At 45.3% G+C, this 14610-nt stretch overlaps 1 protein-coding gene across 4 annotated transcripts in view; it reads left to right on the forward strand.

Annotated features, from left to right (window-relative positions):
* The window catches only part of LOC134338385 (rab5 GDP/GTP exchange factor-like), a 74740-nt gene that overhangs the window by 8931 nt on the left and 51199 nt on the right, over positions 1-14610 (forward strand). The window contains exons 1-2 of one of the 4 annotated variants that reach the window (XM_063034176.1): positions 10842-11310; positions 13954-14115. In XM_063034176.1, the coding sequence (XP_062890246.1) occupies positions 13955-14115 (161 nt within the window). In that variant the 5' untranslated portion in view covers positions 10842-11310; position 13954. Of the gene's footprint in view, positions 1-10841; positions 11429-13953; positions 14116-14610 lie in introns of those variants that run through there. The other 3 variants (XM_063034175.1, XM_063034177.1, XM_063034178.1) reach the window with 3 other exon arrangements.

Here is a 14610-nt window from a genome sequence, read left to right on the forward strand (position 1 = left end):
ACAGAAGGACTTACACAGATTAGGAGAATGACAGATTGGATACAGTGTTAGGAAGTGTATGATCATGCACTTTGGTAGAAGAAATGAAAGGGTTGAGTATTTTCTAAATGGTGAGAAAATACCAAAAACTGAGGAATTGTGTATGAGCAAAGGGATTTGGGAGTCCTTGTGCAGGATTCCCTGAAGGTTAACTTGCAGGTTGAGTCTGTGTTGAGGAAGGCAAATGTGATGTTAGCATTCATTTCAAGAGGACTAGAATATAAAAGTAAGGATGTAATGTTGAGACTTTTATAAATCACTGGTGTGGCCTCACTTGGAGTATTGTGAGCAGTTTTGGGCTCCTTGTCTTAGAAAGGATGTGCTGAAACTGGAGAGGGTTCAAAGGAGGTTCACGAAAATTATTCCCAGTTTGAGTGGCTTGTCACATGAAGAGTGTTTGATGGCTCTGGACCTGTATTCACTAGAATTCAGAAGAATAAGGGGAGACCTCAATGAAAGGGGAAAGGCCTTGACAGAGTGGATGTGGACAGGATGTTCCCTATGGTGGGAGAGTGTAAGACCAGAGAACACAGTCTCAGAATAGAGAAGTGTCCTTTTAGAATGGAGATGAGAAGGAATTTCTTTAGCCAGAGAGTGGTGAATCTGTGGAATTCTTTGCCACAAGCAGCTGTAGAGGCCAAGTCTTTTATGTACATTTAGGGCAGAGGTTGATAGATTCTTGACTGATCAGGGGATGAAGGGATACGGGGAGAAGGCAGGAGATTGGGACTGAGAGGAAAATTGGATCAGCCATGATGAAATGATGGAGCAGACATGATGGGTCAAATAGCCTAATTCTGCTCCTATATCTTATGTTCTTATGGTCTTTAAGGGCTCTTTACCTCATTGTCTCATGTTCTCGTTATTTATTGCTATTTATTTATATTTGCATTACACAGTTTGTTGTCTTTTGCACTCTGGTTGATCTTTCACTGATCCTGCTGTAGTTACTATTCTATAGATTTGTTGAGTGTACCTGCAGCAAAATAAGCCTCAGGGTTGTATGTGGTGACATATATCTACTTTGATAATAGAATTTACTTTGAACTTTGAACTTGGATGACTACAGGCCCAAACTAAGACTAATCCAAAATAAAATCCACTTGCGAATCAGGAATCTTTGATTGAGCCAGTGGTGAACGTTGGAACAGGAATGAATTTGTTAGAGAAATGCCCAACCTAAGAAATAGCTTGTGGCTTCTATCAGAAGAAGGAGCACATTGACGCACACTGTTAATATTCCCGATCAAGACAGCACTTCCCACAGGGGAAGGGAAACTATACAAAGAAAACAAGCTTTTGTTCTGCTGAATTATTTCATAAGTCATTCCCTATCATTAACTGACAGATGAATGAATGGATTTCATACCATATGCAACCGTGTACGAGGAACATCAACTTATTGAACTCACCCCTCAAGTTCCACTCCATTTATATGAGGTGTGAGGCCTCTACCCAGAATGCATTAACCCTAATCATGACATCACACACAGAGAATTCCATACGAGTAATAAGTCGGCTCTTATCAGTGACAAAGGGTGATTGAGAAACTTCAGCAAGAGTGTGAGTAGATAGGTTTAAGTCATTCTATGAGTCAGTTCTGCCAAAATGTTGTTTCACATCTTGTACGGAAATTGTGTCCCACATCACAATATGACTACACTGCGGAGGCAAAGCCTCAGGACAACAGACAATGTGCTGGAGGAACTCGGCAGGTCAGGCAGCATCAATGGAGAGGAAGAAATAGTTGATGTTTCAGGCCGAGACCCTTCATTACAGTCCTAAAGAATAGATAGAACTTAGTTATCTGATTGTGAGTTCTCTCTTAACCTAAAATATCTCTTTCGATTTCTATTTCAGTCTTTCTTTTTAAGCACCCCATGTCTCCATATCCTCTTCCCTTCTTTATCACGATGTTGAAATGAAGGTTATTGAACTATCTGCTCAAAGTTAGAAACCTTGCTCTCTATTTCTCCTTCCTTCCAGACTTTCCACATCGTTAAACCTAAGCTTGGCTTTGCCAATATAACTTCTTGCTAAAAGAATTCTTCACATCTCTGCTGGGCTCTGCGCACTTCAGAAAGCTGAGTGCAAGACTATTCTTGTGTGTGTGTGTGTTTCGATTTCCAGCATCTGCAGTTTTTCTCATGTTCTTGTTTAATTTTTTTTTAGAGTTCAGATGAGATCTCTTATTGTCGACTATTAAGGGAATTTGTTACACCCCTGTGTTAAAATGATCTGGAGTTAGATAATTGGACCACTATTGCAGTATCAGTGTCGAACAGACCAAGCCCGAAGACACAATTCCAGAAGAAGGTGTTGCCACCCTGGGGCTGAGATGGAGAAAATCACTGGCAGTCTACAGGACATTATGGAGTAAGCAATAGCTTGTGGGCTATATCAGTATGGATAAAGGCAGGCAGAAGATAAAGAGTTAGGGACGGCCTCATAGTTCCAGCAAGCCCCAATCTTGGGTACTCTGTGGCATCGTGTTTGCCCATTCTCCTTGTGCCTATATGCTCCAATTTTCTCCCACGTCCCAGTGACGTGTGAACTTCTGTGAATTGCCCCTGGTGTAGGTGGGTGGGAGCAGAAACACAGTTGTAATGGCGGCCTGTGAGAGACTGACTTACAGCGGAATAAGATCACAGGCACAGGAGCAGAATGAGGCCATTCGGCCCATAAAGTCAACCAGAGGAGGAAAAGATCGCGACGCAGCGCGCGCGGCCACTTCGGTGGTGATGTCTGTTATCTGTCAAGTAAGGGACTATGCACAATTCTGATTTGATGGAGACGGATGTGAGAGTACGGAGGAACATCTGGAAAACTTCTGAAATGCCTGCTTCGCTGCTGCTGCTGCTACTGTGTGGTCCGGAATCTCCGGAGAAGGCCCCAAAATCCTCGGCTTTGCTTGTTTCAGCGGCCGGGGCGAGATCGAAGGCGCTCAGCAGAGGATGGCACTCAGGAAGTTGTATCGGAGCGGCTGGTCGGAGGCTCGAAGTTTTCCGACGGATAGACTCAGTGTTGGCTGTGGTTGGCTGCTTCCAAGGTATCGGCAAGTTGACGGTGCCTGGAGGTTTATGGCAGGGAGTGTCTCCCTTTTGCCGTCTGCTATCGGGGACTCGGGAGTCGATCGACTTGGGGACTTTTGAGACTTTATTTACTGTGCCCATGATCTGTTCTTCATCAAATTATGGTATTGTTTTGCACTGCTGTAACTATACGTTATAATTATGTGGTTCTGTCAGTGTTAGTCTTTGGTTTGTCCTGTTTTCTGTGATATCACTCCGGAGAAACATTGTATCATTTCTTAATGCATGTATGCATTTCTAAATGACAATAAAAGGGGACTGAGTGTTCTCATAATCTAAAGTCTGCCCTGCCATTTCATCATGGCTGATCCAGGTTTCCTCTCCGCGCCAGTCTCCTGCCTTCTCCCCGTATCCCTTCACGCCCTGACTAATTAAGAATCTGTCAACCTCTGCCTTAAGTGATGTGGCCTCTACAGCTGCCCGTGGCAACGAATTCCACAGACCCACCGTCCCCTAGCTAAAGAAATTCCTCCTCATCTGTTCTAAGTGGACATCCCTCTATTCCAAGGCTGTGCCCTCTGGTCCTAGACTCCCACACAACAGAAAACATCCTCAGCACATCCACTCTTTCTGAATTCCGGTGAGTACAAACCCAGAGCCATCAAACCCTCCTCAAATGACAAGCTTTTCAATCACATCCTTCCTTAGATAAGGGGTCCAAACTGCTTACAGTGCTCACCAGAGCCTTACAGAGCCTCAACATTGCATCCTTACTTTTATATTCTCGTCCTCTCAAAATGAATGCTGAATAAATGGGGACACGGGATTGGTTCGATTTCTTTGCGCACTCTACCAGCAGTAATGACTGCACCCTCCAAGAGGACCACAACCTTGTCGCAGGGTTCGGAGGCTTGTGTGCCCCAATGACCCGGACAGCCATGTTGGCTGGAGGCAGGGCTTTGTGTTTTGGCTCTTGGTAGGGTCATCCATGCCAAACAGGTCAAAGGGTAGAGGCCAGACTGACAGTGGTCCACCGGTCCTCCAGGTTTGGGGGGTTCAACTCAGGGCTAACATCCCTGGTTGGTCAAAAAACAATTGTTACGGAAACCGCAATGGCCAAGGACACAGATGGAGGACTTTCATTGTTGCCCTAAGTGCCAGTGGCATAACAGGCTGTAGTTACTAATCAATGGATAGCAGCCAGAAATAAGGATGGTGTCTGATACCTCCCTCCATGTCATAGTGACACTGGAGGTCTATTCACTGTTGCAGAGCGGAGTTAACTACACACTGTTTGGGGACCTCATGGTAATCATCATCATCATCATCATGTGCCATGTCGTATGACATGGGCAATCGTGGTCCTCCACCCATCCCTAATCTACAAGGGATCGCCACCTGTGGGGAAACCACCCCTCACACTGCCATTCCCATTTCTTTCTCTATCCATGAGCATGACTGTTCTTGGCAAAGGTTTGGCATTGCTTTCTTCTGGGCAGTGTCTTTACAAGATGGATGGCCCCAGCCATTGTCAATGCTCTTCAGAGATTGTCTGCCTGGCGTCAGTGATTGAATAACCAGGGCATGTGATGTGCATCAGCTGCTCCCATGGTTTCATGTGGCCTTGATCACGGGGATAAGCAGGTGCCACACCTTGTCCAAGGGTGACTTGCAGTCTAGTGAAGAGAGGGAGTGCCTTACACCTCCTTTGGCAGAGACACATCTCCACTCCACCACCCAGGTAACAATAACAAAGTTACCAAATAATTAAAATTCAAATAGCTTTCCCAAAATAGCAATAAAACTATTGGACTTTGTATAGCTCTGTCCTGGTGTCTGCCACTTTAAACACAGTCTTCCCTTTCCCAGTTACTGTTCAGGCCTGTAGCCTTTTCAAAGTTCAAAGTAAAATCTATTATCAGATATATACAGTCACCACATACAACCCTGAGATTCATTTCCTGTGGGCACACTCAGCAAATTTATAGAGTAGTAACTGTAACAGGATCATTGAAAGATCAAATGGAGAGCAGAAGACAACAAACTGTCCGAATGCAAATAGAAATAGCAATAAATAACAAGAATATGAGATAAAGAGTCCTTAAAGTGAGATCATTGGTTGTGGGAATATCTCGATGGATGGACAAGTGAGTGTAGTTATCCCCTTTTGTCCAAGAGCCTGATGGTTGTGGTGTAGTAACTGTTCTTGAACCTGATAGTGCGAGTCTTGAAGCTCTTGTACCTTCTACCTGATGGCAGCAGTGAGAAAACATGCCCTGGAAATCTGTCAAAGTTTCGAAAGTTATGCCAAATCTCTGCAGACCCCTAAGACAGTGAGGCGCCATAGTGCCTTTTCTGCAGTTACATTTACGTACTGGTTCCAGGACAAGTCCTCTGGAATGGTAACACCCAGGAATTTAAAGTTACTGATCCTCTCCACCTCTGATCATCTGATGAGGATTGGCTCGCGGATCTCTGGTTTCCCTCTCCTGAAGTCTACAATCAGTTACTTGGTCTTGCTGACACTGAGTGAGAGGTTGTATCTGCTCGGCATTAATTCAAAGCCAGAAACGGTGAAGGAAGATTTTTATATAATGGCGGAGTTGAGAGAATCTTTTGGAATCTATACATAATGTTGGCTGAAATGGTGAGAAGTGTGTTGGGCCTAGGAGGAGACGCCTGAATTCTCATTGTACAGGACTGTAATTTAGAATAAATATTGAGTAAATGACCTAGTGTTAATTTGGTTTGCATATGTATGAGAGGGAATCTTATTTATAAATATTCCTATTGGCCAGTTTTTATTCACAATTATGGTAGAGTAATCCTAAGCAAAGTTGTTTCTTTTTGTGTGATATACAACTTTGTTTACTTGTTTATTTACTGAGGCTTTACAGGACACAGGTGAGACCTCACGTGGAATATTGTGAACAGTTTTGGGCCCCTTATTTAAAAAAGGATGTCCTGACACTGAAGAGGGTTCAGAGGTCTGATATGGGATGGGGGTGGGGGAGTGCGGCTACTGCACAGGATCAAAATAAACTGCAGTGGGTTGTAAACTTAATCAGCTCCATCATCCGGGTCATCTTCAAGGCGCAATGCCTCAAAAAAGCAGCATCCATCACTAAGGACCCCCAACACCCAGGGCACGCCCTCTTCCCATTGCTACCATCAGGGAGGAGGTACAGGAGCCTGAAGACACACACTCAGTGATTCAGGAACAGCTTCTTCCCCTCTGCCATCTGATTTCAGAATGGACATTGAACCCATGAACACTGCCTCACTACTTTTTTTGCACAACTTATTTAACTATTATATGTGTGTATATATATGTATGTATATATATATATATATATATGTAATTCTCATTTTTTCTATTATTAGATTAGATTAGATTCAACTTTACTGTCATTGTGCTGAGTACAGATACAAAGCCAATGAAATGCAGTTAGTATCTGACCAGAAATGCAAAGAATATTGTTATTTACAAAATAACTGCAAATAAAAAGTAAGTGCTACAGCACACAAATATAAAAGTACTGAGACAGTACAATATGGGTGCAATACTGCTTAGAGCTGTGACGTGAGGTTCAGCAGGGTCACAGCCTCAGGGAAGAAGCTCTTCCTGTGCCTGCTGGTGTGGGAGCGGAGGCTCCTGTAGTGCCTACCAGATGGGAGGAGAGTAAAAAGTCCATGGTTAGGGTGAGATGCATCCCTGATAATGCTTTTCGCCCTGCCCAGGCAGCATTTATGGTAGATGTTGGGTGCCGATATATTGCATGTACTGCTGCAGAAAAGACAGCAAATTTCATGACATATGCCGGTGATATTAAATGTGATTCTGAGAATGATTCAGGGAATGAAAGGCTTATCGTATGAGGAGCAATTGATGGCTCTGGGTTTGTACTCACTGGAACTTAGAAGAACTTGGAGGGATCTCATTGAAACTTGTCGAATGTTGAAAGGCCTGGATAGAGTGAATGTGGGGAGTATGTTTCCTATGGTGGTAGAGTCTAGGACCAGATGGCACCGCCTCAGAATACAGGGGTGTCCATTTAGAATGCAATGAGGAGTGATTTCTTTCGCCAGAGCCGTGAATCTGTGGAATTGGTTGACACAAGCAGCTGTGGAGTCCAAGTTATTGGATGTATTTAAGATACAGACTGATTGACAATAGACAGTAAGTGCAGGAGTAGGCCATTCAGCCCTTCGAGCCAGCACGACCATTCACTGTGATCATGACTGATCATCCACAATCAGTACCCTTTTCCTGCCTTCTCCCCATATCCCTTCACTCCGCTATCTTTAAGAGCTCTATTTAACTCTTTCTTGAAAGAATCCAGAGAATTGGCCTCCACTGCCTTCTGAGGCAGAGCATTCCACAGAACCACAACCCTCTGTGTGAAAAAGTTTTTCCTCAACTCCGTTCTAAATTGTCTACCCCTTATTCTTAAACTGTGGCCTCTGGTTATGGACTCACCCAACATCGGGAACATGTTTCCTGCCTCTAACGTGTCCAATCCCTTAATAATCTTATATGTTTTAATCAGATCCCCTCTCATCCTTCTAAATTCCAGTGTATACAACCCCAGTCACTTCAATCTTTCAACATATGACAGTCCCGCCATCCCGGGAATTAACCTCGTGAACCTACGCTGCACTCCCTCAATAGCAAGAATGTCCTTCCTCAAATTTGGAGACCAAAACTGTACACAATACTCCAGGTGTGGTCTCATCAGGGCCCTGTACAACTGCAGAAGGACCTCTTTGCTCCTATACTCAACTCATAGTCATAGTCATACTTTACTGATCCCGGGGGAAATTGGTTTTTGTTACAGTTGTCCATAAATAATAATAGAACCATAAATAGTCAAATAGTAATATGTAAATTATGCCAGTAAATTATGAAATAAGTCCAGGACCAGCCTATTGGCTCAGGGTGTCTGACCCTCCAAGGGAGGAGTTGTAAAGTTTGATGGCCACAGGCAGGAATGACTTCCTATGACGCTCAGTGCTGCATCTCGGTGGAATGAGTCTCTGGCTGAATGTACTCCTGTGCCCAACCAGTACATTATGTAGTGGATGGGAGACATTGACCAAGATGGCATGCAACTTGGACAGCATCCTCTTTTCAGACACCACCGTGAGAGAGTCCAGTTCCATCCCCACAACATCACTGGCCTTATGAATGAGTTTGTTGATTCTGTTGGTGTCTGCTACCCTCAGCCTGCTGCCCCAGCACACAACAACAAACATGATAGCACTGGCCACCACAGACTCGTAGAACATCCTCAGCATCGTCTGGCAGATGTTAAAGGACCTCAGTCTCCTCAGGAAATAGAGACGGCTCTGACCCTTCTTGTAGACAACTCCAGTGTTCTTTGACCAGTCCAGTTTATTGTCGATTCGTATCCCCAGGTATTTGTAATCCTCCACCATGTCCACACTGACCCCCTGGATGGAAACAGGGGTCACCGGTACCTTAGCTCTCCTCAGGTCTACCACCAGCTCCTTAGTCTTTTTCACATTAAGCTGCAGATAATTCTGCTCACACCATGTGACAGTTTCCTACCGTAGCCCTGTACTCAGCCTCATCTCTCTTGCTGATGCATCCAACTATGGCAGAGTCATCAGAAAACTTCTGAAGATGACAAGACTCTGTGCAGTAGTTGAAGTCTGAGGTGTAAATGGTGAAGAGAAAGGGAGACAAGACAGTCCCCTGTGGAGCCCCAGTGCTGCTGATCACTCTGTCGGACACACAGTGTTGCAAGCACACGTATTGTGGTCTGCCAGTCAGGTAATCAAGAATCCATGATACCAGGGAAGCATCCACCTGCATCGCTGTCAGCTTCTCCCCCAGCAGAGCAGGGCGGATGGTGTTGAACGCACTGGAGAAGTCAAAAAACATGACCCTCACAGTGCTCGCTGGCTTGTCCAGGTGGGCGTAGACACGGTTCAGCAGGTAGACGATGGCATTCTCAACTCCTAGTCGGGGCTGGTAGGTGAACTGGAGGGGATCTAAGTGTGGCCTAACCATAGGCCGGAGCAGCTCCAGAACAAGTCTCTCTAGGGTCTTCATGATGTGGGAGGTCAATGCCACCGGTCTGTAGTCATTGAGGCCGCTGGCGCATGGCGTCTTCAGCACAGGGACGAGGCAGGACGTCCTCCACAGTACAGGAACCCTCCGGATCCTCAGGCTCAGGTTGAATACATGGCGAAGTACTCCACATAGCTGAGGGGCACAGGCTTTGAGCACCCTGGTACTGACACCATCCGGTCCTGCAGCCTTGCTCCCCTTGTTATGAAGGCCAACATGCCATTAGCTTTCTTCACTGCCTGCTGTACCTGCATGCTTACTTTCAGTGACTGATGAACAAGGACACCTAGATCTCGTTGTACTTCCCCTTTTCCTAACTTGACACCGTTCAGATACTAATCGGCCTTCCTGTTCTTGCCACCAAAGTGGATAACCTCACATTTATCCACATTAAACTGCATCTGCCCACTCACCCAACCTGTCCAAGTCACCCTGCATTCTCATAACATCCTCCTCACATTTCACACTGCCACCCAGCTTTGTGTCATCTGCAAATTTGCTAATGTTACTTTTAATCCCTTCATCTAAATCATTAATGTATATTGTAAATAGCTGCAGTCCCAGCACCGAGCCTTGTGGTACCCCACTAGTCACTGCCTGCCATTCTGAAAAGAACCCATTAATCCCTACTCTTTGTTTCCTGTCTGCCAACCAATTTTCTATCCATGTCAGTACTCTACCCCCGATACCATTTGCTCTAATTTTGCACACTAACCTCCTATGTGGGACCTTATCAAAGGCTTTCTGAGAGTCCAGGTACACCACATCCACTGGCTTTCTCATATCCATTTTCATAGTTAAATCCTCAAAAAATTCCAGAAGATCAGTCAAGCATGATTTCCCCTTCATAAATCCATGCTGACTCAGACCGATCCTGCCACTGCTATCCAAATATGTCGCTATTTCATCTTTTATAATTGACTCCAGCATCTTCCCCACCACTGATGTCAGACTAGCTGGTCTATAATTGTCTGTTTTCTCTCTTCCTTTCTTAAAAAGTGAGATAACATTAGCTACCCTCCAATCCGCAGGAACTGATCCTGAATCTATAGAATATTGGAAAATGATTACCAATGCCTCCATGATTTCTAGAGCCACCTCCTTAAGTACCCTGGGATGCAGACCATCAGACCCTGGGGATTTATCAGCCTTCAGTCCCATCAATTTACCCAACACCATTTTGTGCCTGATGTGAATTTCCTTCAGTTCCTCTGTTACCCTTGGTCCTCTGGCTACTACTACATCTGGGAGATTGTTTGTGTCTTCCCTAGTGAAGACAGATCCAAAGTACCTGTTCAGCTCGTCTGCCATTTCCTTGTTCCCCATAATAATTTCACCCGTTTCTGTCTTCAAGGGCCCAACTTTGGTCTTAACTAATGTTTTCCTTTTCACATACCTAAAGAAGCTTTTAATATCCTCCTTTATATTCTTGGCTAGTTTACCTCATCTTCCCCCCCCCCACCCCCGCATTGCCTTTTTAGTTATCTTCTGTTGCTGCTTAAAAGTCTCCCAATTGGTCAGTGTGTGAAAGGTTACAAGGCGAAGGGATTTGAGAGGGAATGGATCAACTAGAGAAGCAGACTTGATGGGCCGAATAGCCTAATTCTGTTCCTATATCTTATTAAAGACACGTAAAGCTCCCGTGCTCGGAACGATTGTCTTTTGAACGTCAGCGGTCAACTGGTCAATATGGAATCCCATTCTCATGTTATAAAGTTGCCGATAAAATCGTTGGAGCTCTCAAAGGCAGCTCGGTCCAGATGTGTCCGCATTGCTGAGCGGGGAGTGGGCGAGCCCGCTCAAGGCTGGAAAAGACTCGGAATGCGGGACCTGTTCGGTGGAGTGGACTCCTGCCCCTTCCGAGATATTTAAACGAATTCTTAAATCATTCACGTTCGTTTTTAAAACGTGTCTCTTTGCCGGGGGCTAGTTTTAAAAGCGGAGCGAACGGTTTTCAAACTAAATCCGAAGCAGAACCCGAGGCTACTTCAGATGCGAGACCGTTTCCCTGCGCGCCCGGCACTGTTACTGATTAATATGTGTTGAGCAATTTCCTGTTTGACGGACTGGGACGGCGACTCAGCAACGGCTCGAAGGACCATCTTTAAGCGAACACCCAGTAATTTCCGACTTGAAGCCGAGGTAGTTTGGTTTTGAGCTCAGGGTTGCGCCGAGGGGCGGGTTCTGCGTGGCGTGTGTGTGGTTCCGGGTAAAGTCAGAACTCTCCCCCCGACGGCAGGTGACCGAGCCAGGCGAGTAGGTACGGCGCTGCTTCCAGCAGCCAGGTCGCGGTGGGGTTGAGCGGGACGGGACACGGTCGCGGTGGGGTGGTAGAGGAGCGGACGGAGGGAGGGGGACTCTTGGGCGGGGCGGGGGGCACCGGTTCTCTTTAATTTCGCAGTGACAACTCACCGTCTCTATGATTGACAGTTCTCGCTCAAATTCTCGAGATTTCAATTTCAGTTCTGAAGAAGGGTCTCGGCTAGAATCGACTGTTTATATTCATTTCCATAAATGCTGCCTTACCTGCTGAGTTCCTCCAGCATTTTGTGTGTGTGGCTGTGTGCTCCCTTGGCTTTGCCGTTTCTGTCGCCACAATGGTTTTGCAAAGCAACACAACAGGTCAAATTCCTCCATTGTAGTTGAACGTGTTATCAGACTTACTGATGAGCGTAGTTTCTTTTTGGAAAATAAAAGATGACCAGACTTTAAAAACATCCTGCTGTTGTTTCAATATAGTTGTTTCTTTTTAAGTTGCATTAAGATTTTGCATGGCATCAAAAACTTTAACAAACTTCATCATGGCCTGGCATGGAAACACCAATGCTGGTGAGCAGAAGGTTCTAAAAAAAAAGTAGTAGATCAAGCCCAGTCCATCAGGGTAAAACCCTCCCTACCTCTGAGCATATTTGCATGAAGTGGTATTGCAGGAAAGTAGCATCCATCATCAGCGATCCCCACCACCCAGGAAATGCTCTCTTCTCACTGCTGCCGTCAGGAAGAAGGTACAGGAGCCTCAGGACTCACACCACCAGGTTCAGTTAGAGTTCTTACCCCTCAACCATCAGGCTCTTGAACCAAAGGAGATAACTCCACTCAACTTCACTTGCCCCATCATTGAAATGTTCTCACAACTTTCAAGGACTTTACAACTCATGATCCTGATATCTATTGCTTATTTGTTGTTTTGTTTCCTTTTCTTCCTTTCTGTGTATTTGCACAGTTTTTCTGTCTTTTGCACACTGGTTCTCCATCCTGTTACTGCGGTCGTTCATTGATTGTGTTATGGTTATTGGATTTATTGAGTATGCCCGCAAGAAAATGAATCTCAGGGTTGTATACGGTGACATAAATGTACTTTGATAATAAATTTACTGTGAACTCTGAAGTTGCATTGCTGGCAATGCACCGGTAACCAGCTGCATTTTGGCCTGGCATCGGAACGACGAGTCCAAAAACAACCTGGTTTTGTTGTTTGGAGCAGTGTCGCCATTTTTTTGCCAGCACTCAGTAACTTGCATAGACTCTCTGAACTTGGACACTGTTTAATACCGGCTTGGTCAAGGATAGCCTCCCCGACTGCATTACCTACTTCCTGTTCTGGATTGAGTTCCATTTGCCAGCTTTTATCCATCTGCTAGCTTCCGTTCTGTGGAGTTCAGAAGAACGTGAGGGTGGGGGGAGGTTCTGATAGACGTTGACCCCATTTAAAATACACAAAATGTTTGCAGAGCGGAGAAGGCCAGATGATGGAAAGACATCAATGGGGATAGAATGTTGTTACATTCATTTGGCCCATGAATTGTATTGATCTATTTATTTGAAATAAAGTGCAGAACAAGCCCTTCCCACCTTTCAAGCCACGCTGCCCAGCAATCTCTCGATTTAATCCCAGCCAAATTACAATGACCAATTAGCCTACCAACCGGTACGTCTTTGGACTGTGGGAGGAAACCAGAGCGCCCGGAGGAAACCTACGCAGTCATGGGGAGAATGTACAAACACCTTGCATGCAGTGGCAGGAATTGAACCTGGGTCTCTGATACTGCACAGTGTTGGGCTTAACACTATGCTATCGTGAGCCAACTACTCTAAGATCTACTCTTCTCTCAGTTCAATCTAACCCTTCCCTCTCATTTTTTCTACCATCTATTTGCCTAAGAGTCTCTTAAATGTCTGGAAGATGGCCATGAATGGAACAGGTTTGGAGGACTGAATGGCCTTTTCCTGAAGTCCTTTATGCCCTTGTGTTCCCATAACCTGCATCCAGCTCCCTCTAACACCCTGCTGGTATTGATACACCATGGCCTTCGTTGACTGAGGTTTGTAACGTGCAAACAGGAAGGACAAGATTAAAATGCAAAGCTGGAATATGTGTGTTTACAGGAAGAATGTGGTAACCCGAGATGGTTGCACAGACTATCTATAGAGAGGCTGAAGCAGGTGGCTGTACTTGGGTGGTTGTTTAAAGTAAAGTCAAGGGGAAATTAGTTGGTGTACTTGCCATTATAAGAGGTTTAGACAGGCTGAACAGAAAGGATCCATTTCCTTCAGCGGTTTAAGGTCATTGGCATTGGGTTTTTTGAGGGGGGGCACATTGAAATGTTTTCATCTAGGGTGTGAACCTAAAGGTCGATATCTGAGGTCAGTGTTCTTGACATTGAAATATATGGATCAGCAGTAAACACAAGGGCCCAGCCCTGCAAGGATGTGATTGTCTGAGTTCCTTCCATCTGTGTGAGGAAAAAAATGTGATAACTTCCATTTTCATTCCCCTCTTTTCAGGATGAGCGTTAAATTCGGACCCCAAGGGATTCACGTTGATCAGTCTGAGCTGCTGTGTAAAGATGGCTGTGGTTACTATGGCAACCCAGCCTGGCAGGGTTACTGCTCCAAGTGCTGGAGGGAGTGGAATCGTCTGCAGCAGAGTGCACAGCTGGATAAAGGGTAGGTTTGAACTGCGTGAAACTGACTTAAATAGTGCAATCACTCACATTTTATTTTAGTGTGAACCCTTGTCCTGTGTGTTTGTATTTATTCTGACGTAGACTGGGAGCTCAACCAGAGCTCATTCTGCACCGCAGGCAGAAGGGTGTCTGTAAAACTGAATTGGAAATGAACCCAGTGTCAGAACTACAAGGACCGAACTGCCTGTCAACCCTACACCCCTCCCACTGAAAATGTGGATCACCTGACTCTCTGAGTTCCTTCGAGTTGGGAGTACATTTTTTTTAAACGAATAAAAACAGGGAGCCCAGTAGAAGTGCAAAATGTTACTGACCCATGGCATCCTCCACCACCACAATGAATCAGGTTGGAGGGGCAACACTTTATATTCCATCTGGGCAGCCTCCAACCTGATGGCATGAGTATCGATTTCTTTAAACTTCAGCAATTACTCCCCCCCCCTTCAATCCCCATTTTGTCTCCTTCTCACCTCCC

Source organism: Mobula hypostoma, chromosome 27, assembly GCF_963921235.1.
Source record: "Mobula hypostoma chromosome 27, sMobHyp1.1, whole genome shotgun sequence".
Lineage (NCBI taxonomy): Eukaryota > Metazoa > Chordata > Chondrichthyes > Myliobatiformes > Myliobatidae > Mobula > Mobula hypostoma.